The sequence below is a fragment of the Caretta caretta genome, chromosome 2 (assembly GCF_965140235.1).
Source record: "Caretta caretta isolate rCarCar2 chromosome 2, rCarCar1.hap1, whole genome shotgun sequence".
Taxonomy (NCBI): domain Eukaryota; kingdom Metazoa; phylum Chordata; order Testudines; family Cheloniidae; genus Caretta; species Caretta caretta.
In genome coordinates, this window is record NC_134207.1 from 160,867,999 (window position 1) to 160,895,693 (window position 27,695).

At 41.1% G+C, this 27,695-nt stretch overlaps 1 protein-coding gene across 4 annotated transcripts in view; it reads left to right on the forward strand.

Annotated features, from left to right (window-relative positions):
- The window catches only part of EPB41L4B (erythrocyte membrane protein band 4.1 like 4B), a 256,800-nt gene that overhangs the window by 209,362 nt on the left and 19,743 nt on the right, over positions 1-27,695 (forward strand). For all 4 annotated transcript variants that reach the window (XM_048839325.2, XM_048839326.2, XM_048839328.2 and 1 more), the window contains 3 exons: positions 1,565-1,669; positions 7,230-7,368; positions 7,854-7,931. In XM_048839325.2, coding sequence (XP_048695282.2) covers positions 1,565-1,669; positions 7,230-7,368; positions 7,854-7,931 — 322 coding nt within the window. The remainder of the gene's footprint in view (positions 1-1,564; positions 1,670-7,229; positions 7,369-7,853; positions 7,932-27,695) is intronic.

Consider the following 27,695-nt stretch of genomic DNA (forward strand, 5'->3'; position numbering starts at 1 on the left):
ATGGAAAGACTGGTTGGGTTAGCCCTGAACAAGGATTTGATGGCAGAATATTGTAACAAGGGGCTGCTCTTACTAAAATTCCATTATTTTTGCAGGATATGCAAACAGGAAATTTACTCGCATACTGTAAAATGTCATAAAGGTAAACTGTACTTGTCAAATGAGTGGAATGGTTTGTGTATTTTCGAATAATGCTTATTTGCTTTTTATATTGTTCACTTATGATTTTGCAATATTCAGAAAACCACAATGGGGTTTCCACATATTGATATAAATTAGTAAGGGTCCTCTTTGCTCTATTCCTATGATGTCTTATGGTTCCTGATGTGTCTGATATCCTTTGATGTGATAAATTCTTTGCTTGCTAATTATACTGTGTACATATCTTTTGTATCTCACGTTAGATTTGATATTTGATTATTTATTTCTGTTCCCACTTTCACTGGACTTGTGTAATGAATGAAAACTACCCTATTAGGAAACTGTTTTAGATATGGCAATGCTGTCCATTCAGAGCCAGATCCTCAGCCAAGGCACATCAAGATAGCTTCGCTGAAGTCAACGGCGCTGAACACCAGTTTACATCAGTTGAGGTTTGACCCTCAGATTATTTCATTATACAGGTCTTTGCACATTTAGCCTCCCTGCAGCAGTTCTCGAACTGAAAGGATATTGAGGTGTGCTATGGAATAGCTCTTTTTCCTAATTATTAAACAATGTGAATGTTACTTGCAGTGAAAAGTGACACCGAAAAATAGCATTGTGGGTTTCCATGTTATTGGCGTTTCAACGGTTTCCAGATCAGATTTACGTACTTCACAGTTCAAAAGATTATTTTGTTCCTAATCACCATCACTACAAACTCAGTATGGAATCGGAAAGGCAAGCTGGGTTATTAAATATTACAGAACATTAGCACAAGAGCAAGCAGAGCTCTTCTCTGATCAGGACCCTGCTTTGATATCTACAGCCCTGGTCCACATTCTTACATAACAATCACAGCTACTTCATGTCGCCATCAGTCACATATATCTTTACTTTAAATAGAACGTTTGCAATTTCTTTTGTTTCTAGTGTGTTCCCTGGATCTCATCCACTAGCACATCGCTATTGTATTGGTGTTGCAAACACAGCAGGGAAATGTTTAATTTCAAGCAAAGGCTATTTTAATTAATGATTTTCTTTAGTTCATTAATCCATTTCTAGTTATATTTGTGTTTTTAAAAAGTTTTACAAAAACTAATTGTTGGGTCTCTTTAAAATACTGCATTTCTGGGTCTTAAGTCATTAGCACTGAAGTATCTTTCTTGTGTTTTGCATCAATTTTGTATATTTAAATGGTTGCTTTATACAGTTACACAGTATATAGGGCATTACAACTGTGAACAAAAAGTACGGGTATGTACTCTTGCATGCTGGATTACAAGTTGAAGAAAACGGTAAATTTGCCAATGTGCACTTGCTTAACTCATAGGTTAAATGTATCATTAAATTATAATTTTGCTGACTTACCTTAAAATTGCTTAAACAGAGCCATCACGACAAACATTTTTCTTGTCTTTAGAAGTCCAGCACCAGTACGACCAGAAACTACACCATCAACAGGCACTACAGAAAAGCAGGAAATTAAAGTTTCTCGTGTGAGGAAGTTAACGAGACAGTACAGCTTGTGAGTGTTGTACGGCACTATTTGCAAGATTTTCTTTACTACCAAGCTGAAAATTAAAGTCGTGCTAATTATTGTTCAGGATATGCCTTCTGAAAGGCGAGTGCAATTACATGATAATGATCTTACATTGATATAGTTCCTTTCATCTCTCAGGATCTTGAAGTACTTAGGACTTAAATTAATATTCAATCTACACACACTTAATACCCCACTGAAATGCAAGTCCCTTGTCTTTAATAGTGAACAGCAACATTACACAGTAGTAGAAGTTAGGAACTAAAAATTCCTTTCCACTTGAAATTAGAGGTTGATTTTAAGTAGGCAAAATTGGTGAAGCTTGGCTGGAACCACCATGTTTTATTATTACTCATTCTTATGGACCACTCAGCATGGCAAGGGAGACACTGCCATCATGTATTGGAGGGGAGGGACTAAACTGAAGGGAAGGAAAGAGGGATGATACCAGCATAAATAAACCAAGAACTCCACATTCATTAGGAAGAAAAAAAACTGAACATGCAATCTATGTGGGATAATAATGCCTAGCTCCTCTGGCTGGACTAATCTTCCCAATGACACTAACTATGCAGTAGTACTAACTGTAGCTTTCATTTGTATAGCACATTTCATTTGTATAGCATTTGCATCCAGAAAGATCCCAATAAATATATAGAGAGAAAAGGAGGACTTGTGGCACCTTAGAGACTAACGAATTTATTTGAGCATAAGCTTTCGTGAGCTACAGCTCACTTCATCGGATGCATTCAGTAATGAAGTCAGCTGTAGCTCACGAAAGCTTATGCTCAGATAAATTTGTTAGTCTCTAAAGTGCCACAAGTACTCCTTTTCTTTTTGTGAATACAGACTAACACGGCTGCTACTCTGAAATCTGTCATTATATAGAGAGAGTTACTTTCCCAAATGTAATCATTTTTGTTATGGAACACAGTAGCTATTCTGCATCAACCAGACCTCAGAATATTTTAGGAAAAGAACTGAAGAATTGGAATCAAATTGTAACTATGCGGAGATTTAGGTTGTCAAAATATATAGTAAGTACTCAAGTTTGAATTTGTCCAGGATACTAAGGTTAACATATGGGAACACACACTCATGGCTTGGCCAGCAGGACATGACATTAGTCTCTAAGGTGCCACAAGTACTCCTCCCTCCTTTTGCTGATACAGACTAACACAGTTACCACTCTGACACCCATCTTGCGCCATGGTATATCAGCTCATGCTAATCAGAAATCATTGTTTGCAAATGAGACTAAAGAGAGGAATTGACAACTCACTGGAGGGAAGGAATGCAAGGCATAGCATTCCCTGCTAATATAGGAGATTACACATGGCATGGAATTTGGCAGCATTTTGCAGAAAGATTTTCACAAGGTTGTCTGCTTGTTGCAAATGTCCAGTGTGTCTCAAGCAAATGTGCTTCTCTTAAATTAGGCACTGCTTTTACAGCTCTTTCCTTAGTTAATCAGATTTATTATCACAATGGAGAAAAATTCTCCCACAAGTTTAGAGTCCCATCTGCTATTTTGAGACAGGAGAGATCAGGAACTTGTTTATAAGGTCAGCAAATGAAGGACTGAGAAACAACTATGAGGGGACCAGGTATTTGAGAAGATAATGAGTGGGACAGATACATTGGAAATGAAGGTTGGTCTTATGGTTTAACCACAATTTTGGTAGTCAAGAGATTGAAATTCTAAGCAAGGTTCAAGCACAAACTTCTTTGTGAATTTGACTTCTCTGTGCTTCAATTTATTCATATCTACCTCGCTAGGGTGTTGTGAAGCTTAATTCATCACTGGTTTTAAAGCAGCTTGAGTTCCTCGGAAGGGGCTATAAAAATGCAAATACTATTAATGTTTATTCAGCACAAAGTCCAATTTGATCATAGTGGTCATTGATGGCAGGGTCAGAGAACTACTGGGAAATTTTGAATTGATTCAGTCGAGCTCTCTAGTGGGTGAGAGAGCTTGAAATCTGCAGAGGAATCAAGACAAAAAGGAAGCTAGAGGAAAACGGGTCAAAGTAGTCTATAGGAATACTGAAGACTATAGGGATGATGATGTTTGGAAGAGAAAATAATCAATTGTTTCGATCAAGTCAGAGAATTTCTGAAGAAGAGTTAAATAGATTTTAAAAAGAAGTTAATTGCCCATCATTATTTCTAGATTAGACAGTTTCAGAATGTGGAGTGTAATGAAAGAGGAAAGTTGATCACGAAGGAAAGGTTAGTGTGAATTCGGGTGGGAAGAATTTGAAATATGGGTAGGCAATGTCACCCACCTTCTCATCAAATTTGGAGCATTTTTCAGAAAGAAGGTAAACTAACTTGAGGATCCTCAGAGGGAGGAATAAAGTGAGTGCTTATGTTGCCAGGTCTCAGTCAGGCATGTGATAACAATTCTATCATCAAGGAGGTGTCATGTGCCAGTAGAGATTTATCATTAACAAATCAGACAATCAGAGCAAGTCTATAATGGCGGGTGATATACTAAAAGGAGGTGGGTAGTTTTGATATGGATAATGTCATTATAATAATGTCATAGGCATGGAGGAAGCTTAATTCCTAAGGTAGTTCAATGAAGAAAGATAGGGTGAGTTGGTAAAGAGAATAATAACTGGCAGTGAGTTGAGATTATTGGAGAAAAGCAACGACTGAGGGTGAGGAAAAGAAATAGAGTGTCGGGTACAGTAGTGAGAATGAAAGGGAGTACAGGGGTCAAGAGATGGTAGTAGCAGTAGAGAAGGATGGTAACCAAAGACAGATGGAGAGAAGTAGCTAAGAGGAGGGTAAGGAGACAGGGAATGGAGAGAAGAGAGATGGATGAGGGTGGGGAGGAGGTTGTGTTACAGAGAATGAAGACGATATGAGAAGCCATTGAGAGGGATGGTTATGGGAATGGTAGCCACAGCCAACCCACAGAAAGTCCAGTCATGTATTAAAGTGTTTGAAGGAGCTGTCTTTGCGAGAGCGAGAATGCATCAGTTGAAATGTAGAAGAATGCATTGGAAACATGGTGAATGTGAAGATCTGAGGAATAGTAGTGGTAACCCAAGAGAAAATGAAAGCAACAGGAAAATTACACAAGTGGAAGAAATCAATATTTTAAAGTATAGCTAAAATACCGCATTTATGGAGATTCAGGTTAGAATTTGCACATTTTGATTTTGGAGCTTTTGAAAATCTCACCTTCACTGTATAAATATCAGAATATAGATTTTCAGTTCCCCAGCTTTGCACCATTATGATGGCCTCTTAAGAACACAGCAACTCAGTGGAAGATTGCAATTAAAATGCTAGGGGCTACAAAACCAAAAGTAAATTACATATTTTTAGCAAATGTTTATATAACACACATAATTATAGAGTCTCGGAGCTTCACATTTTCACACCAGCAAAACTAAAATCCTCATTTGTAGCCCATTCAAAATAAATAATTGCAAGTACAATTTGATTAATAGATAATAAGGTCTGAAGGGATCACTGTGATCATCTAGTCTGACCTCATATGAAAAGCAAACTAGCAGACAATGGTTCTGATCCATTGACCTCTGGGTTCTGGAGCCAACACACTCCCACTGCAGAACTTTCTTTAGGTACTTGCATGTGTAGGTTTTGCATATACAATGGCTTCATGTCCAAATACTGAGGGCAAAATTAAGGCACCCGTGTTTGACAAGCTAGCCCTTACATTTATTTCTTCAGGGGCCAAATTCTGTTCTGGTTGAAGTCAATGTGATCTTTGCCATTGAGTTCAGTGGGAATGGGATTTAGCTTCTGGTGTCTGGATTGCAGGTACAAAAAGTGAAAGGAGGAGTGCTGTGAAAGGAGTAGAGTGGTAAAAAGTCTTGTGCTCAAACCTGTAGCTAGAACACAATAGCACAGTGCATATGAGACAGGATTATAAATTCATTCCCCAGTTTAGTTGGATGTGACCTAAGAAGCCTTTCTGAATTGGCAGATTCTAAAAGAATTTCCGCTTCCACATAAAATAGGAGTATGAAGGAACAGATTTACCCAGCAAGGCTGGGGATAGAGCCAGAGTATCCCTGCTGAGTGTTGGGAATAAGGACTGAGAAAATGTCAGCTGCATGTTTATAAAAGAGATTAACTAGGTCAGGAGCCCAAATCTGGCTTGTTGCATTAATAAAATACCTATTTAATAAACTCCGTCATTTTTATATTTTGTTTTAAACACGAAAACAGTGTGTCATACATGCTATTCTGCTCTGGGTGATTAATTATTGTTCTTCCATGGAAAAGAATGACCTGTGGAAGAGACCACATTAGTTGGCAAAGTCTAATCATTTTATAAAAGCATTGGTATTAACCAAACCACACAGCAATTTTGCTGAGATAGGGTTGGGCAGTGTGTCATGAAACTTGTGTTAGTAGTGATTATATAGACAGCAACAATAGGTGCACAGTCCTCGATTAAAACGAAACCAAAGTACAGGCCTCTGAAAAGTGCCTGTCAGACTGGCATTGCAGGGTTCCATGTGCCCTGTAATTCAGTAAGTGCCTGGTTAACATTTGCTCACTTTACAAATAAAAAGAAGCAAACTTGCACTGGATTCTGACAGCCAAGCTGAGTTTTTGGGGGTTTTTTTGGTTTTTCTTTTTCTTCACACATCACCACCAGTAGTAAAGATCCTGGAGGCAAAAATTATGGCCCCAGTTACATCTGTCCATGGATAATTGAGGACTAAAAACTTGACCCAAACCACACTGAAGTCAATGACTTGTGATCAGTGGGGTTCTGCAGTGGTAACTGAGGCAACAATATGCTCTGCAGAATTTCTTTTACTGGTGACCAAGTGTGAGAAGGAAATAACCCAACTTGACTGCCTGGTTTTTTAAAGTAATGGCTTCTCTGTAAATGGAGCAAATTTGATCTGGAGTCATAAGTTCTCAGTGAACATGGCCTTTCGCCATGTTATTTTTACAGTTACTTTTCAGAGTAGAACTGCCCTTTAAGGAATTTTGAAAATGGAAATACATACATACTGCGTGCCAAAGCCGCTCCAGTAACTTCACGGTTACTGTTACACCAAGGCTGATGTTGATCCTGTATATCTATTTGTGGGTTTTCTTACCAATACAGCAAGCCTATAGAATAGCAAAATGCAAAGATGAAAGCTATAAAATGAAAAAGTAATGTGAAATAGTCCCCAATGTATGTTTTTAATCAAATACATTTTCAGTCATCATATTAATTATTTGTACATAATATCAAGTTAGATTTGAAACTACATGCCATTTCAGTTTTTGCATTCGTTGTTGATGTTTAGTCAGTACTTTTTACTGGGAAATCATTAAAATTTAAAGAGAATCTAATTTATTTGCAAACTTATTTGAAAATAGTAAATTATGCCTGGCCTGGTGAACACAATTACATTCAGAAGCACTGTAGCTGCTGCTGTCCAGATTTTCCTTTCTCTCTCCTTCCCCCTGCCTCTCGCACCTCCAAAGCAAGTTAAAACAAAATTCTGTTATACCTTGTAATGAATGGAGCTTCATGCACTTTTAACGACCACAGTGATGAAGACGACCTTCCTCCGGCACTGGCAGCGGCAGTGGCAGCATCAACATCCGTTTCATCAGCATCTCCCGTGTCACAGAAAACGTGTACGCCACAAATGTCAGAAGGACAAACCCAGATATCACCTGGTGCAAAGGTAAGATGCAGAGACGGGGTCACGTAAATAGACTGAGAAATTATTCGAGATGATAGATCTGAAGACAGAAAGTGGCTATGGTTAAATGTTCTTATGAGATGATAGTATTAACTATAATTTTACAGCTGAGAGTAGTTTTTAATATGAAATTGTTGTAGCAATATACTTATACTATGCAATGTATACTGGCAGCAGCTAGAAAATTAGGACATTGAGTACCTGATCCAAAGTCCATTGAAGTCAGTGGGAGTTCATCCATCAATATCAATGGGCTTTGGATGAGTACTCAATGAATATTTACTTGGATTTCAAAGATATATAATTTTATTGTCCATCTCTCCAGATTCACCTATCAAAACACCTTTAAAACTGTATGTGTAATTTATAATCTACTTGGCTAATTTATTCTTTAATTAAATATATTGAAACTATAATTACACATATTAAATGTTTACCCAACTTGTGGGATATTTTTCTGCCTTTAGAGCCCCACGGATGTTGGAAGTACATTTGCTTTGGAGCCAGGTGACCTTTTGATGGATTTCACAGAAGCCACACCTATGGTAAATAATTCCAGTTTGCAACTAGGAATGTTTAAATGTCTTTAAGAACTATTTGAAAACCAGAATGAATATGTTTTTTTGTTGCACATTGTCTAATAATCCAAACAAAGAAAATTATGGTCTGATTTTCAGAAGTGCTGAGCACCCACTGAAGTCAGCTCAGTGCTTCTGAATATCAGGTCATTAATGTGCACATTGTCAAATATCATGGCTGAAGCGTTGGAATTAAATCCTTCTATCATGGCGATATTTGCTCTCATTTTACTGGGCTGCCCCAATTTGACCAACCTCTTTGATGCCATAAGTATGTGTAGCTAGATCTATCTTTGGGAGTGATCTGCACATCCCGTCCCCCGCTTCCTCCCCACAGCGGAGTTCAAGGATCAGCCAGCACTCCTATATCTGTGACTATACTTTCACTTTTGGTTGGTTCAAAGTACCGCGCACGTTGGCTTAAAAGAAAACAGGCAGCCTAATACATGTTGATCATTAACTTCCTTCTTTGGAATAATAGACTCTGAAGCACATTTATGTTTTTGCTTAAAAACCAGGCCAACTGAAGTCAATAACTAAGCTCCCATTGTTTTCAGTGGGAACAGGATTTCACCCCAGACTCCCAGTGGATAATCTGAAGTATTACACTATGATCCTGAGCTGCATTTTCCAAAGTAATCATTGCATCACAAATAGGTCAAATACCATGTAGCAGTTCTGCTTGTCACTTTGTCATGTCATCTTTATTGTCACCAAGAGATTATATTAGAAAAAGCAATAGAGGGTGCAGCATTGTCTGGCATGTATTTTTTTTATTATTAAAAAGCATTTCAGCTATGGGATATCACCAAACTGTTTATTGACCAGCTAGATCCTGTCATGTCATTATATTGTGTGAACATGCCGTTTACTTCAAAGACAGTATGCTACATGCCAAAAATTGCTCCACACCCTGTGTTACATTTATATCGGTACTGTGTTTTCTCCTTCATGTTTCACAAAATGAAGAAAATTTCACTAAGAGCCCGGGGTGCAGGAGTACTGCACAGAACTGCACCATGCTGCACCCCACTTCCCCTTGCTGTGGCTGGCCCCCTTAGTCAGCAGGTGCAGAACGGATGTGGGACTGAGGCCACACCTCTGTTCATCCCCTTTGGCTCACTTCAGAGAGCAGTCCTGGTCCACCCTTGACCTACAGCTGTGACAGGCCAGAGCATGGCTGTGAAAAATGCGGGGAAGGCTGTTTGTGCATTCATGCCCCAGTCTGAGCAACACACATTAAGGCCTGTCACAATCTAGCCCTTAAAAAATCCACAGTAAAAGACTAGTTCTCAAAAAATCAGTACTTTACTTCAGGAAACCTAAGGAACAGACGTTCACTGTGGAGACCCAGAGAAGTTCTGAGAGCCTGCGCGTTTCTTCTCCCGAGCTCAGTTTATATCAAGTCTTTAGTATTTATTCAGTTAAATGTGGCCCAGAATCAGAATTATTGTGAGTATTGCTTACTGTTCTTGGAGTGCTCTCAATGTATCCTTCACTGGAAGTGATATTTTGGTACTGGGGCTCGACATACTACCTCCTGACTTGAGAACTACAGTGGTGGACAGAGAGACTGTAGTCACGGTGATGAGGACAAGTTTGTGGGAGGGGATTGGACCAGGTACCCGCAAGGGTGGGGAGATGTGGGAGGCTGCAGCTGCTAGAATGGAGTTCAGGAGTGGACACTTGTCATGGGAAGGTGGGGGAGCCTGCCATGCTCTTCCCTCAGTTCTGCTTGTCTGGGCTGGGTGGCTCTCTTTAGGATCTTTGGGGGGTCACTTGGTAGCTCCACAGTCATTTTACAGGCATGGCTTAGCTAATTACTCAACCCTATCTTGTCACAGTGCTAGCAGCAAAAAGCTTGCTCCTGTTGCAGCTACTGGCTCTGGAGCTGAGACAACTGAGAAACCCTTGCCCCACTGCTAGAAATCCCTAGGATTTTTCTAGCTACAATGCTTATCTGGCTGGCAAGCTAGTCAGTCTCTGGGCTGCAAACAGGCTTCTCTCCCATCAAGAGAAGCAGAGCTCTGCTCTCCTTCCTGGTCAGCCCAGAGCTAGGCTAGGGCTCCTTTTAACTCCCCTCTCCGTGCCTAGCATTTGCTGCAGGTGTAGCAGAGTGGGGCTAACTGGGTCCACAGGCTGTCCTTAACCCTCTTGTTGCCAGTGTGGAGCCTATTTGCCTCATTAACCCCCTCGTTGTCAGTGTGGGGCCTATTTTTGCCCATCACAGAACTCCACTAGCAAAATACAGCAGGTTCTTGTTTTGCTCTCAGAGGTGAGAGAACAAACATCAGTGAAACGAGTGCATGTGACAAATGACTGTGAGAACAAGAGCAAGGCTGTTGAAAGCAGGGAAATATGGACCAAGTGAGAGCTAATTTAAATACTATTAAAACTAATGTATACTACGCATGTCTTTACCAAACTCCTGTGTAACTTCTCCTCCTCCAGGAGAAGAGAGAAATTAGAGAGAGAGAATCAAATATCTTTCTTCTGTGGATGGGAGGTCAAAATCTCGAAATACCCACAGTCTTTCTGACTGAAATCTCAGAATTCTGACTGGAATATCTGGGGGGGGGGGCAGGATCTGGTTTTGTTTGGTTTGTTTTAATTTTCAGTGCTGTGTGCCAGAAACTGAAGACTGGCCTCCTCTGTTCAGTCACAGAGCAGGTTGTTACAGCTCTTCCCCTTGTGGGACAGTCACCCGGCTGCTGTGTTAGACCCAACCTTTAGATCCCAGATGCTTCCAGGCTTCCTAAATCTGAGCAACATCCAGACATTGTCTCTAAGTCTGGCTTCTCAGGCACACTCCCAGGGCACAGATTTCTTGTGGGATGTGGGGCCCTGTGGCCCAGCTGCCCAAGTCCTGTGCTCAACGTTCCCAGGTCTCTCCAGTAGCTTAGGCACACTCAACCCAGAATTCCTTGCTGGCACACTGCATTACACTTCAGCCCAGAACTGTGAATTTTTCAAAAATATAGGAGTTAGGATATAAAATGAGGAGTATCTGGATTGTGGTTTGTTAAAACTGTTCTACAGTACCAGTGCCTTTTCTGCCATATCCATCTCTTTTACATATCTGTAGCTTTTCAGGACCTGGAAATCAAAACACAACCTGGAACTATTGCATTTGTGTATTAAATAAGTATGATTTGTAACACGGCTCTTCTTCTGGATCATCTGGGGCGCAGATGCTAAAACTCTGCGTTAATATTCAGGGTAACTATTCCCGAGTCATGCTGACAAATAGATTCAGAAATCTCCCACCAGGATAGAACTTGGGGAGGAGCCAGCATCTTTTAGGGCCCACCGTGAACTAAGGAGATAGGACAGAATAAGTCTCAGAAGGAAATATTGGGAACTTCCAAGCTTGGTAAGTGAGCTTATGCTGAGGTTTATGCTGTACTCTGAACTCTAGGGTATAGATGTGGGGACCTGCATGAAAAACCCCCTAAGCTTATTTTTACCAGCTTAGGTTAAAACTTCCCCAAGGTACAAACTATTTTACCTTTTGCCCTTGGACTTTCTTGCTGCCACTACCAAGCATCTAATAAATATATAACAGGGAAAGAGCCCGCTTGGAAACGTCTTCCCCTCCCTCCCCCGCAAATCCTCCCCAAACCCTACACCCCCTTTCCTGGGGAAGTCTTGATAAAAATCCTCACCAATTTGCATAGGTGAACACAGACCCAAACCCTTGGATCTTAAGAACAATGAAAAAGCAATCAGGTTCTTAAAAGAAGAATTTTAATTGAAGAAAAAGTAAAAGAATCACCTCTGTAAAATCAGGATGGTAAATACCTTACAGGGTAATCAGATTCAAAACATAGAGAATTCCTCTAGGCAAAACCTTAAATTACAAAAAGACACAAAACCAGGAATATACATTCCGTTCAGCACAGCTTATTTACCAGCCATTTAAACAAAAGGAAATCGAATGCATTTGTAGCTAGATTACTTACTAACTTAACAGAAGTTCTGAAGAGCATTCCTGACCTGGTGCCAGCAAAAGCATCACACAGACAGACTCTTTGTTTCCCCCGCCCCCTCCAGCTTTGAAAGTATATTGTCTCCTCGTTGGTCATTTTGGTCAGGTGCTAACGAAGTTGTCTTTAGCTTCTTAACCCTTTACAAGTGAAAGGGTTTTTTCCTCTGGCCAGGAGGGATTTAAAGGTGGCTAGCCTTCCCTTTATATTTATGACATGCCCCCCAAATCACAGATAGGGTGAAACGCTGTCTGTGATTTCTTCCTGGAGCTCTAGAGAAAACAGAGTTAATAAGACACATGCACCTCTAAATATACTACCAAGTGTATAAAGACTAACAATATTTTCCACATCTCAAGGACGATTTTAACCAGTTGATTCTGGGAAACTTTCAGGGGAGAGTGCACCAGTCACTTTGTTAGAAGCTCCTGAAATGTGTTGTATGTGGAAATCAAAATCTTGGGGAGCTAAACTCCACCGAATAAGTTTTTTGTTATTTCCCTTGGCAGTATGAAGCCATTGTAGCGCAGCATGGTCGGTTTGCAGGTGGAAATGCTGTCCCCAAACGTATGGGTGTAGCTTTTCCAGAGCGTAGACAATGGCGTAACATCCTTTTTCACTGACTGACCAGTTGCTTTCCCTCTCAGACAGCTTCTTGCTCAGAAACACTACAGGATGGAATTCTTGATCCGGTCCTTCCTGCATTAAAACTTCTCCCATACCATGCTCGGACGCATCTGTGGTTACTAGGAATGGCTTGTCAAAGTCTGGGGCCCTTAGTACAGGGTCAGACATGAGTGTCGCTTTAAGCTGGTTAAAGGCCTTCTGACACTCTTCGGTCCACTGAATGGCACTGGGCTGTTTCTTTTTGGTTAGGTCTGTTGGTGGGGTGGCGATTTGGCTGTATTGCAGTACAAATCGCCTGTAATATCCGGCCAACCCTAAGAAGGATTGGACCTGTTTCTTTGACTTTGGGACAGGCCGCTTTTGGATAGCATCCACTTTGGCCTGTAAGGGGTTGATAGTTCCTTGACCCACCTGGTGTCCAAGGTAAGTCACTCTGTTGAGGCCTATTTGACACTTCTTAGCCTTAACAGTTAGTCCTGCCTCCCTTATGCGCTCGAAGACTTTTTGTAGATGTTCCAGGTGTTCTGCCCAGGAATCCAAAAATATGGCCGCATCGTCAAGGTAGATGACTGCATATTCTCCTAATCCCGCTAGGAGATCATCTACAAGTCTTTGGAAGGCGGTAGGTGCATTCTGCAGCCCAAAAGGGAGTACATCAATGAATCTTGTTTTTGTGTTACCAGTAAAGCCAGACTCCATGAAGGGGTGCGCATGGACATTAACTCAGTGCCTGTGGACACTGACCTGGAGGATGGGATAGGATCACAGCCTATTCACAATGATTAAATCATTAAAATAAATAGAAAAAAGCATTTTACTGTCATCATGATACATGCAGTCTATACCTGCTCATATATGCACTGTAGCAAATGTAGAAATTACTAGTGCCACATGTGCCACCTATTGGTAGAAAGTGAGAAATTATTTCCACTAGTTTGTATTTACCAAGACTGTGGTATGAGTTTATATATCTACCTTCTATCACTCTCGTGTAGTCATCTGCCCTGACCCTGTCACAGCGTATATATCGATATGTTTGAAAGATCAAAATGATCATAAATGTATTTTTAATTGAAGGTGATTTTGGAACAAATGTTTAAACTTTAGAAATACTTGTCATGAGCCCATGCAATCCTCTTGACTTTAGTGGATTTGCACAGAATATGAAAGAGCACAGCATTTGATCCATTTAACTTGTAAAGCATTGGAATGGGAATTGAATGTAACCAAAATTAAGTTATGTTCATGCTCACTTTAGTGTTAGAGAGCTTATTCCTTCACTCTCCCACTTCCCTGGTCCTTCTCGCATGAACAGAGAGCAACAATACCCGAAGTCCGAAGGTGCAAACAATTCGATGTTTATTGGGGTGAACTTCCAGCAAGCTTAAATACAAGTTCCTTTTTCCTTATTTTCGAATCCCAACTTACTTCCTGTTTGCCCCTAATTTATATAGTAATATTCTTAGCTATACCTTAACCAATCATTCTACTGAAATTTAACTAACCAATCCTAACATATTATAACATGATTAGCTAGCCAATTATATCCCACCACCTTAATTAGTTTACACCCAGCAAAATTAATTATACAGCAGACAGAAACAATCACAGAACCAGACAGAGATTAAACAGATAAACAATAGCAAAGTGGGAACTATAATGACAAAACAATACAGAAGTGAGGATTTCACATCCCAGCTATTGATAAGTGAGTTCTTGCCAGACAGGATGCTATCAAACTAAGTTTCCTTTTACATTTTCTAGGCACTTCCCTTTCTCTGGAGGTGATAGGAATACAATCTTGTCCTGATAGTGCCTGACAGCCCAATAGCACCTTATTTCAATGTGACTAGTTTGGAATGTGAGGATGTGACTGTTCGCTTCCTAGCTTATGGCTGCCTCTGCTGCTTAGCCAAAGGCCTGAGCCTAAGCACAGGGCCACAAACTGTCACAGTAAGAGAAGGCCCTTACACCAGCAGACAGTGATTTTGATTCTTTCTTTTATACCTCTAGAACTAGCAAAGTGATAAGAATACCCCTAAATTCTTAAAGTACAGGCCTTTGCAGACAGGCCTGAATATCTATATCCTAACATTTAGGCCTAATAAACTTGAAGACATTAGACGTCCCAGAACAGAGTAGACTGATAGTGGTCCTTGTTATAATACATGGGAGGAACAGTTAGAAATAGCTTGAGAGTTACTCCCGATTGCATCTCTACAAACTTGCCTGTTTGACTATTTGAATTTGCTTGAATCTTTTTATTTTTAATGAAAAATTGAGGAAAAATGAATGCTCAGCAGTTTCAACTGCTTACATTCAAAGAAGCGTGACGATGGCTGAAACAGCTCATTCGTTCAACAGTGGTAGCTTTAACAGAGTCTGCAGATGCTGATAGAAATGACAGACAGCCAGGCCCTAATGAAAGGCCATATTTAAACTATTCAAAAAACAAGTGTAAATTAGCCAAAAACAAATAAGCAGAGCTCAAAAACTATCACTGTAACAGATGAAGTAAGTAAAGTCTACTCATTAGCTTGATTCAATAGACAGAGAAACAAAACAACAAAAAATTAGAAAAAGCAACAAAGACTGGAAGGAGAGGTAGAGAAGGTGCAAAGAGATTTGAGACTGGACTGCAGTTTCTTCTTCAGCAATAAATGGACAGCTGGTCAAAGTGTCATATAACAGTCCTAAATCTCATGGGATTTTACAAGATTAACCAACACAATTTATTTTAGCTCACTTAGATCAGTGGTGGGCAGCCTGTGGCCCACGGGCCACATGCAGCCCATCAGGGTAATCCACTGGCAGGCCGCCAGACAGTTTGTTTCCATTTGCGTGGCCGCCTGCAGCTCCCATTGGCTGGGAACAGCGACCGTGACCCCTGGGAGCTGTGGGCAACAGTGCAAATGTAAACAAACTGTCTGGCGGCCTGCCAGTGGATTATTCTGATGGGCTGCAGGTTCCTCACCACTGAGTTAGATACTAGCAGGAATTTTGGGGGGAGTAAGGAATTTTTCTGACAACCTTTCAGACCATTACCAGGATGTAAGACCACCACGCATATCTCATGTGACTTTGAGTCAGACCTTTTGAATTCAGCGTATCAGTTGTGGATTCTTATTTTCAATTCTCCAATTTATCCAAAATAGAAATATCATAATACTCTCATATCATGGATTACAGCACCAAGACACAGAAACCTGAAACAAATGCACACACAGATGACTTGGTTAATGACCCAGTTCAAAGACCAGTCGTTTTCAAGGGGAAGGTCACATAACTACTTTACCTAATTTGAAAAAATAAAATGGGTTATGCAAAATTCCAGTTGTTTAGTCACTCAGGGCAAGTTTTTTTTTTAAATGGGGAGTAAAACGTTTTCCCACCCCAGACTTACCAGTAAGAGCTGTCATCTTGGTAAGGACTAGGTGAGTAGGTTTTGGTGACTAAATTTTCATGTACAAAGTTGTATTAAGCCAAGTAACCCTTTACACTGAGGAATAGACAGCATTATTGCTTTCACTGTAAAGAGACTTGCAATTACTGTGAAAAGCAATTTGTCAGTAAAAGGCAAAAACGTATTGAGCATTAATAGCTGCATTAGCCAGCCCTTTTGGCATGGAGTGCCAAGTAAAATTGGCTGGATAGCAGTTAAAAAATAGCATTAGATAAATACATTAGGTAGTAGATGCCTACTGTAACTGGCTGAAGACATATATCAGACATCTCCACATGCCCCAAAAGACTCCAAGATGCCTTAGTCGGAGACACTTTATGGTGAACTAAAAACTGAAGATAAATAAATTCTTAGAGAAGCTTCGTAATATAATCTAGAACCAGAAACTTTCTATCTTGAACATCTTCCTAAGAGGATGTTCCATGATATAAGATGTATTGGAAGAAATAAGTAAGAACACCCATCTTCAAAGGAAGAAATACAAAAATGCAAATCCTTAACTTCAAGATACAATTACATGACTGCACATACAAATTGGGAATTTATACATCCAACTGGCCAATTAAAAGCATAACTCATTTGTATGCACAAATACTCAGTTTGTGGAAACATAGTAATTATATGTGCAAATAAGAGCACACAGCTGTATGCACATTTTACAAACACATTTGTGCCCCATTTCAAAATCGTGCTCTTTAAGTCCATATTAATCTAATGAATGACAAAAAGGGTCCTTGCTAAAGCAAATAACCTTACTACAAAAAAATCAGAGCAACAGGCGATAAACCGGCTTCCACTGGAGCTCAAGGAAATACTTTAGATTGATATTGTGATGTAAAAAGGAAGAACTTTTCTAAGCTGACTGAAAAAAGCATTTAATCTTCAGTCAGAGATGAACACAATTTAACTAAGGGGTATAGCTCAGTGCTCCAACCCACATGATGTAGCATGGCAAAATCAAATATGAGAGAAATTTAGCTGTGGATTTTTTTTTTTAAAAAAAGGGGAGTACTGTATGCAGTACAAGGGTATTGTGAGCATATTCGAATAATAACCCTGATACAAGCAAATGTGTCAAAGGCACATCACTGGGTGTCATTTATACTAGATAAAGTATTCTAATGACTTGAGAATGGTCTTCAGCACCTTATAAAAACAATCATGGTGTTTAGGCAACCAAAATAATTGATGAGTGCATTTTGGGACTTGACTTTCACACTTCCTAATAGCTGTCTCTAATTGTTCCTGCAAACAAAGCACTATACACAGGACTTTAAAAATACCCTTTCAACATTTAGTTCTGCATGTTCAAGCACTAGGTTTCTATTGGTGTGTTGCCAGTCTCTATAAGCCTGTTGAATTAATAAAGTTCACGATACTTGGGGAATCCTGGAATGCAGTCAGGGTTCGAAGACAGTCTATTGGATCCGAATTTCAGGATCACCAGTAAATTTAAACTATGACTACTGCACTTTGGATAGTTGGGATTGACCCCCCATCCACAAAAGGAGGGCATTTATTTATTTAGCATTTGCATATTCACTGAGCCAAGCAATAGCATTCTCAGTGACCAAGTGGAACTCTCAGAACCCACTGCTGAATTTGACCAGCGGGTACTCTTTGACAGTGTGTATCATTGTTTAATCTGCACCGCAGCTGCAGCTTGGATTGCGTCAGAGACCTCAATGGTGCTGGTTGACTGCACAGAGGCCTTGCCCAGTCCGGAACTGGCTAAGAAGGGCCCACTGCCAACGTGGCAGGTCAAAGCCGGGTGGGTGGGCAAGCATTAGGGTCTGTGATGAGGAACTGATTGATGGTTCCTGATTGATGAGGAACTATGACGTGATTGGAATAACAGAGACTTGGTGGGATAACTCACATGACTGGAGTACTGTCATGGATGGTTATAAACTGTTCAGGAAGGACAGGCAGGGCAGAAAAGGTGGGGGAGTAGCACTGTATGTAAGGGAGCAGTATGACTGCTCAGAGCTCCGGTACGAAACTGCAGAAAGACCTGAGTGTCTCTGGATTAAGTTTAGAAGTGTGTGCAACAAGAGTGATGTAGTGGTGGGAGTCTGCTATAGACCACCGGACCAGGGGGATGAGGTAGATGAGGCTTTCTTCCGGCAGCTCACGGAAGCTACTGGATCGCATGCCCTGATTCTCATGGGTGACTTTAATTTTCCTGATATCTGCTGGGAAAGCAATACAGCGGTGCATAGACAATCCAGGAAGTTTTTGGAAAGCGTAGGGGACAATTTCCTGGCGCAAGTGCTCGAGGAGCCAACTAGGGGGGGCGCTTTTCTTGACCTGCTGCTCACAAACCGGGTAGAATTAGTGGGGGAAGCAAAAGTGGATGGGAATCTGGGGGGCAGTGACCATGAGTTGGTTGAGTTCAGGATCCTGACACAGGGAAGAAAGGTAAGCAGCACGATACGGACCCTGGACTTCAGGAAAGCAGACTTCGACTCCCTCAGGGAACGGATGGCCAGGATCCCCTGGGGGACTAACTTGAAGGGGAAAGGAGTCCAGGAGAGCTGGCTGTATTTCAAGGAATCCCTGTTGAGGTTACAGGGACAAACCATCCCGATGAGTCGAAAGAATAGTAAATATGGCAGGCGACCAGCTTGGCTTAATGGTGAAATCTTAGCGGATCTTAAACATAAAAAAGAAGCTTACAAGAAGTGGAAGGTTGGACATATGACCAGGGAAGAGTATAAAAATATTGCTAGGGCATGTAGGAATGTTATCAGGAGGGCCAAAACGCACCTGGAGCTGCAGCTAGCCAGAGATGTCAAGAGTAACAAGAAGGGTTTCTTCAGGTATGTTGGCAACAAGAAGAAAGCCAAGGAATGTGTGGGCCCCTTACTGAATGAGGGAGGCAAACTAGTGACAGAGGATGTGGAAAAAACTAATGTACTCAATGCTTTTTTTGCCTCTGTTTTCACTAACAAGGTCAGCTCTCAGACTGCTACGCTGGGCATCACAAAATGGGGAAGAGATGGCCAGCCCTCTGTGGAGATAGAGGTGGTTAGGGACTTTTTAGAAAAGCTGGACGTGCACAAGTCCATGGGGCCGGACGAGTTGCATCCGAGAGTGCTGAAGGAACTGGCGGCTGTGATTGCAGAGCCATTGGCCATTATCTTTGAAAACTCGTGGCGAACCGGGGAAGTCCCGGATGACTGGAAAAAGGCTAATGTAGTGCCAATCTTTAAAAAAGGGAAGAAGGAGGATCCTGGGAACTACAGGCCAGTCAGCCTCACTTCAGTCCCTGGAAAAATCATGGAGCAGGTCCTCAAAGAATCAATCCTTAAGCACTTGCATGAGAGGAAAGTGATCAGGAACAGCCAGCATGGATTCACCAAGGGAAGGTCATGCCTGACTAATCTAATCGCCTTCTATGATGAGATTACTGGTTCTGTGGATGAAGGGAAAGCAGTGGATGTATTGTTTCTTGACTTTAGCAAAGCTTTTGACACGGTCTCCCACAGTATTCTTGTCAGCAAGTTAAGGAAGTATGGGCTGGATGAATGCACTACAAGGTGGGTAGAAAGCTGGCTAGATTGTCGGGCTCAACGGGTAGTGATCAATGGCTCCATGTCTAGTTGGCAGCCGGTATCAAGTGGAGTGCCCCAAGGGTCGGTCCTGGGGCCGGTTTTGTTCAATATCTTCATAAATGATCTGGAGGATGGTGTGGATTGCACTCTCAGCAAATTTGCGGATGATACTAAACTGGGAGGAGTGGTAGATACGCTGGAGGGGAGGGATAGGATACAGAGGGACCTAGACAAATTGGAGGATTGGGCCAAAAGAAATCTGATGAGGTTCAATAAGGATAAGTGCAGGGTCCTGCACTTAGGACGGAAGAACCCAATGCACAGCTACAGACTAGGGACCGAATGGCTAGGCAGCAGTTCTGCGGAAAAGGACCTAGGGGTGACAGTGGACGAGAAGCTGGATATGAGTCAGCAGTGTGCCCTTGTTGCCAAGAAGGCCAATGGCATTTTGGGATGTATAAGTAGGGGCATAGCGAGCAGATCGAGGGACGTGATCGTTCCCCTCTATTCGACATTGGTGAGGCCTCATCTGGAGTACTGTGTCCAGTTTTGGGCCCCACACTTCAAGAAGGATGTGGATAAATTGGAGAGAGTCCAGCGAAGGGCAACAAAAATGATTAGGGGTCTGGAACATATGAGTTATGAGGAGAGGCTGAGGGAGCTGGGATTGTTTAGCCTGCAGAAGAGAAGAATGAGGGGGGATTTGATAGCTGTTTTCAACTACCTGAAAGGGGGTTCCAAAGAGGATGGCTCTAGACTGTTCTCAATGGTATCAGATGACAGAACGAGGAGTAATGGTCTCAAGCTGCAGTGGGGGAGGTTTAGATTGGATATTAGGAAAAACTTTTTCACTAGGAGGGTGGTGAAACACTGGAATGCGTTACCTAGGGAGGTGGTAGAATCTCCTTCCTTAGAGGTTTTTAAGGTCAGGCTTGACAAAGCCCTGGCTGGGATGATTTAACTGGGAATTGGTCCTGCTTTGAGCAGGGGGTTGGACTAGATGACCTTCTGGGGTCCCTTCCAACCCTTATATTCTATGATTCTATGGTTGGCACATACCTTCTCAAGCAACTGGCCAGCTGCAATTTCCCTCCTGATGTAAGGGGAAGCAATGTGGCTCAGAACTGGAAGACATGGAAGATGAGTTGGTCAGAGAGTTCCTGTGATGATGTGCATTGTTGAGTTGCATGTCAACGAGTTTATTGTATGCCAACCGACTCCATACTGGTGCACAGTACTTTGCTATTGAGTATGTGATGGCAAGGACTGAGGTCTTTAGGGTTGGCACATCCACTCCCCATGAAGAACCTGCCAATTTGATGAGAAGGGTGTTCTTTGTCTTGATCTTCACTGCTGTCTTGCCCAGGGAGCTTTTGTATGTCAGTGTTCAGTCGAGGGTCATGCCTAAGTTAACTGGGTATGCTTCATGCTTCAGCCTCTGGTCATTCATTATGATGTTTAGTTCACTCTTAGCATTGGCATGCTGGAGGTGGAATGTGCTAGAGACAGTCTTTTTGGTGCTAGGCTGAAGGCGCCATGTCTTGCAGGGCATAAGAATATATATAGTACATAAGTCAGTGATAACGGAAAATTATGAGGTAGTGTGTGAAGACATACAGTAGGGGCAGTACACAATTTAAAATGTTTTGATTTACTTCTGTTTTATCTATAGTTCCCTTCTTTAAGCAACCTTATATGCATTGGATCAACAAAAGGGAGGAGGGATAGCTCAGTGGTTTGAGCATTAGCCTGCTAAACCCAGGGCTGTGAGTTCAATCCTTGAGGGGCCCATTTAGGTATCTGGGGCAAAAATTGAGGATTGGTCCTGCTTTGAGCAGGGGGTTGGACTAGATAACCTCCTGAGGTCCCTTCCAACATTGATATTCTATGTTTATTTTCCCATTTCCTGAATGGACAATAAGGACATGTTACTACGCTCCAGAAATCAGCTATGGATAATGTAACATCTCTGTGTTTTTGAACTAATTGAAACTGCATTCTGACAGAAAGAAAAAGATCAAGATGAAGCCAATTGCTCAGTTTGCATCTTTTTTTGGCACTTCTCCCATCAGTGTACCTTTTGGGAGACTCTTTGTCAATGTTAAGGCTAGAGGGAAAGTCAGCGATGCAGACAATGCAGAGAATCTGGTGTTAGTAGTCATACACGGCAGTGAATGAATTTCTCTATATTTATCTTTATTGCAATTAATATAATACTTTGGTCAGTTGCGAGCTTAGATACCAGACTTTGACGTGGCAAGGTATGCCACCATTTTTATAGTACTGAGGAGAATCAAAATGATGGGGCTGTTGAGCGCCACCCTAATTTAAAAGACAAAAAGAAACAAAATTCAAAAAACCTACAAAATTGAACACTCAGAGCCTGTGGCAGTTTTCTTCTTTGGATGAAATGGAAAACAGATTCGACAAGGTGCTCAACTCCAGTAAATGAACACAAACACACAAGGCAATGGGACAGATTTTTTTAAAGTATTTAAGTTGCCCAGGGGGGTTGACAAAAGCATCTAAGTGGGTTAGCACCTAACTCCCATTGAAAGTTGCACCTAAATACTTTTGTAAACATGACCAAATGCTGTTTTGCCTAATATTATTTTGATTTAGTGTCAAACATTTTTAAAGTTCCTGCTTCATCCCTCAAATAAACAAGAGTTCAGCCCTGTGTTGGAGTCAATAAGCATGGCTTCTTAGACTTCTGTGCAGCTACACCAATCTGTACCAGCTAATGATTTGGCCTAAAAGATAAATATTCAAAAATAAAGGCAAACAATAGATGGGAGGGACTTTTTAAACACATAGCATCAATACCTGGATGTACTGGCTATCCCCTGTCTCAGTCTCCTTCTTTCTTTACTATTAAATGCACCAGTCAATAGACAAAGATTTATTTTCCGTACTGCAGAAGCCTATGCAAGGCTAGGTTTATTTTTTGTGTTGGCTGACACTAAGTGAGCCAAGTATCGTAGTCGTGCTATCACATGAGGCATTTCAAATTCTTTTGAAAAAGGCCTATTAACCACCTTTTATTTAGTTTGATATGTACACAATTCCCTTTGTCTCAGCAGTTGTAATGTTCATAATCTCTCTCTTCCTTACTGTAATAGTGACAATTGTATTTAGACTCCAAAGAGTAACTATTGTGTATCTGTTTTCTTTCCAACACACCAATGAATTGATACATATGCAGTTCTAAATCACAGTTTTCAAGAGTCATGGCAAGTGGGATGCTGACTGCTGGGCTTTTGGATGGAATTTCAATTGAATGCTTCCTAGCTCAACCAGAAAATTGAAACATTTGCTTTGAAGTCTGGCTCTTGATTGGTTGAGTCACACAACATGTAAAACCTGTAAAAACAGCAAATATTAGTCAACTTTATTTTTCCTTGTGAATAAATTATTATAGTATTCAAGTATAATTGACCCCTCACTTGGATCATCAATGTGATTTGAACCTTCAGAGCAAAAAAAATGAATCTCTAGTACTTGAGTTAAAGGAGTAACTGTTAGCAGACAGCTGCAGTAGGGTCTTACCCTCAGATGTGGACCAGATGTAGAGGGGGACAAAGACCCTCATTGCCAGCATGGTACATAAGTAACAGGTTACTTGGTCTTTGTCAGGTTGCCTATTGATTAGACATCCTCTTTTCACTGTCATTTGCAACAGGAGAGACACATGCACAGGCAAAATCAGATATTTGATTTGCTCTAATATTTTTATTAACAGGGAAAAGGAAATGATATTGACTTAATTATAAGATTTATTTAACATCTCATTTGCATGAAGGGAAGAGGTAAAATGATGGAAGAGAGGGACATAAGGATAATGAAATTGAAGCTGAGGGTGAAGTCAAGGAGTTGATGGGTGGAAGATAGATGGTGAGGGGACAGTAATGAATTTAATTTTAAAAATTAATACAACTAATAAACCAAGCGCACATAATTACCCTGAGCATGTTGCCTTGTATGTTGCACTCTTTTCTTCCATCTTTTGCTCTTATGCTCTTGAGGGCAGGCAGTGTGTGCCCCGTGTTTGGATAGTTCATCCACACAGTGGATGTTGTCACAGTCTACTATAGTTACCACCAATAATAGTACATAAGTGAGTAAAATATTTGGCCCATATTTTCCGTTTTGGTTTTAGAGTAGTCACTTTTGAGAAAGGGAGATTATAATATATATGGGAACCAAGTTTCTTCAGGCTTGTTGAGTAAGATCTCAAGGTAAAGTAGTATAGCAACAATAACAGACAGGATGTATAGGTTTCTTTAAGAAATTACTCTGTGTAGACTTCATGTGTTTGTATGGAGACAGTAGGTTCATAGTTGTAGCTCTGTGTATTCCTACTGCTGCTACAGCTTGTTCCAGGTGCTGTAAATCCTGGCTGCAGCTTGGGGTACCATAGACCTTGTCACAGCAGAAATTAAAAGTTTTACTGAATCCTAAAGAGAAGAGCCTAGAAGTCACCATGACAGTAGATGAGCTAACATCATCAAAAAGAACAGGAGGACTTGTGGCACCTTAGAGACTAACCAATTTATTTGAGCATAAGCTTTCGTGAGCTGCACTGAATGCATCCGATGAAGTGAACTGTAGCTCATGAAAGCTTACGCTCAAATAAATTGGTTAGTCTCTAAGGTGCCACAAGTCCTCCTTTTCTTTTTGTGAATACAGACTAACACGGCTGCTACTCTGAAACATGACATCATCAAGTTTACTGGTCAGTGTTTACATTGGACCTGATAAAAAATGCACTGAATTTCATGGTGGTATAGAGCAAGCTAGGCCGGCTACTTGCCACTCAGGGAATGCCAAGTTTCTTACTGAGGGCAGCTGCAAGCTTCCCTTGTACTGCTGGAGCAGAACAAGCATATTTTATTGGGGCCCAAGATCTGGCCCATAATATGAATTCTTTTTGTACTGAAAACTGGGTCTGGTCCCAATAGACTCTCCAGGTATTAAAAGAAGGATTACCATTCTTTGGCAAATACATTTTCAAGCACCAGAATTTGTCATTTCAAATAAGAGCTTCCCAGTTCCCATTCATTTTACAGGAAAGCATAACAATCCTTTTCAGCTTCTTTCAGAGAACTCTCTTTAATAATGCATCACATGGATCTTTTTGCCCCTTATACAAACCACAGAGAAGCAAGCCTCTGCTTGAATGAAAAAAGCAGCCCCAGGCAAACAAGCTATTTTCTTTACTATGCCGAGTAGAACATTTTTTTTATGCTTTTCCCTCAATTCCTTCAAAGGAGAAATTCTTTATGTAACTGAGGATGGACAAGAATCGGCTACATGCTAATAGACCCAATCAATTGGGATTCTCCTTCTGCTAAATAATCTCCCTAGCTGTGAAATGTGCTAGACCACTGTTTCTTAATTTGTGAGACTGGCTTTCCAGGAAAGGCCTCAATCTGTTCAAGAAGAGGTGGAAACAACCCAATGGAAAATGAACAACTATATATTTTTCTGTGTTACTGGATTGTTTTCATGAAAGACTCACCAAAAGCAGAACCATCTGATGAATAAAGTGGACCTAATCTGTCGAGGTATTAACATGCAAGTGTTTGAATTTATAAACACTAGAATCATGAACTGTTATGTGTTTGAACTTGTGCCCTGGAATTTTACTGACTGATACCTGTAATACAGATGGGTTTTCAACACCTGGTGTCAGGCAGTTTTAATACTTAGCAGCCATATTAGTTATTAGTAAATAGTTTCTTTGCTGTAATAGCTATTGCAAACAATTTAGTAAACACCAGATTAAATCTGAACATGTAAAAATAAATAAAATAGCTATTGTGCCCATCACATCTGAAGTGACAATGATCTTGTTTCAGTTTTAATTGATCTTGCATTGCAAGTCGAAAAATGGAAGCCTATTATCATGAATTTCATATTTTTCGCAGAAAAACTTCACTCTCCGCAAACGTTCACTGTAACCAGAGCTGCAGAATACAGTGCGGTGAAACTATCCAAGATTTTTTATTCTACTTCAATATTTCCAAGTTTATTATCCAAGCATGTGCTTAACTTTAAACCTTTGAATAGTCCCATTGAGGTCAATGGCACTAATCACAGGTTTAAAGTTAAGCACATGCTTACGTGCTTTACTGGATCAAGGCTCATAAGCGTTGATTGCACCAGCCTGTAATTTTAACAGCTTCCTGCAGCCACTGGGGCTTTAAGCCATTCTGTGCAATGTTTTTGCATTCAGAACATGGTCTTGTGAAAATCATTGGGGATTATAATGGCCACAATAAATCATGAGATACCTGCAAAATAAGAGAACAGTTTGATTCAAATTACTTATTATTATCCTGACATTAGCAGTCAGTGAAGCCAAGTTTGGAGGGTTGTCTGGAAATCTCAGGAATTTCAGGACTTTTGCTTTTGTGTTGGCAGAAATCAGGTTCGGCACACAGATAACATGTTTGTTTGCACTGGACAAGGGTCATATGGTACAATGCTGGCATCGATCTGCAGTAACTGTTTAGTAGAGCAGCATGACCATGGTGCTTTTGAATCTGATAAGAGGAAACACTTTTTTGTACAGAATGCATAATCGATCTGTCTTTCTAAAAATATCATCAGGTTGGCGGATTTAGGCTGTTCGCATTGATGCTTAGGCTCTTAGTTACCAAGCATGAGAAGTGAACAGTTGTTGGATGGTGGACCATCAACAAGCTCTGTGGGTGTAAAGAATGATTTGTATAGTGGGCAACCGCTCCATATGCTTCAATTATCTTCCAGCACTCCAACACTCATACAATCTGCTCACTGGAAAGACACGATTGTATGACTTATGCTTTACTTGAGGCTCTCTCATTGTGGTATGGATCGCCTTATTCTTTTACTTTCTCTTCACATCACCCATCTGGCTGCTTTCTGGTAGCTCCAGAACTTCTATGACAACAACTTCTGTCTGTTGTTCTGCAGGGGTATGTTTCTTGATGTTTATTTTTCTTTGCTGTGCACAATCCAAAAACTAATTTTCTAATGCTGTTGAGGTGACTGGTAATGGCAGAAAGAAGTTAACTTGGATTACCAATGGTATCCTAGTGATGCAACCTACTTATTAGGATCCAGTCTAGGCAAAACACTCTTTTCTGCCTCAAAACAAAGTCCAAGCGAATGCAGCTGTGGTTTTAGTGACATCATGTCTTGCTCTGTTGTCTCCGAGGAGCTGTAGTTCAGGATAACCTCAGCACATGTTGTAGTGTTTCTCTTAAGCTTGTTCACGTTCACAACTTCCTCCAGAAGAGCACTGAAGGCCATCAAAGTATGGAGAATGTCGTGCGTATAGCGGCTGCATTGTTCCCTCTCAGTGCTCTTTGAAGAGCTAAACCTCGTCACCAGTGCAGCCTCATGGCAAAGTTAAAAGGTGAAACTGAGAGAGGACCGTCTTTTCTTTCGATACTCTGTGTGCAGACTGGTTGCCTTGCATTCCTGTCACTCTCTACAGTAGGCACTGTTAGAAGCAGCATTAGCATTGCTCCACCCCGAAACTACTCTACATCCAACCAACACTTACAGTCGTCATGACAAAGAACAGCAGAACGTTCCACCTCCAGGAGACGCACAAAAATGGCCCTAGCACCAACAAGATTATATCCATCTGGGAGGGCAGGACAGCAAACATCTCCAGGTCCAGCCTTTGTATTGCGTCTATTTCTATTAACCATTGTGCCTAGGGGATTGTGAGGTGATCTGCTTGTAAATGTAGGTGGGTTGTATATTAGCCCCTGCAAACCATGCTGGAACTGGAACTATGGAATATTGTTGCTGCATTGAGGACCATGGCCACAAAACCTAACTGTGATTGAGTTACAACTTTCACCTCACTGCAGTGGCCCCCAGCAGATGGTCTGACAGTCAGAGGTTGCAGGAACACAGCAGAGGGAGCAGCACCCCAACCGTGCTCTCTGCTTCTGACTATGCCCCCATGTCAGGGAAGGTGGCACAGAGAAAGTGACACTACCTGGGAATTCCACCAAATTGGGGGAATCCTTTGCTGGCTGTTTAAGCCAGCATTACATCATCTTTGCACCACCAAGGGGCTCATGACCTCTTCCTA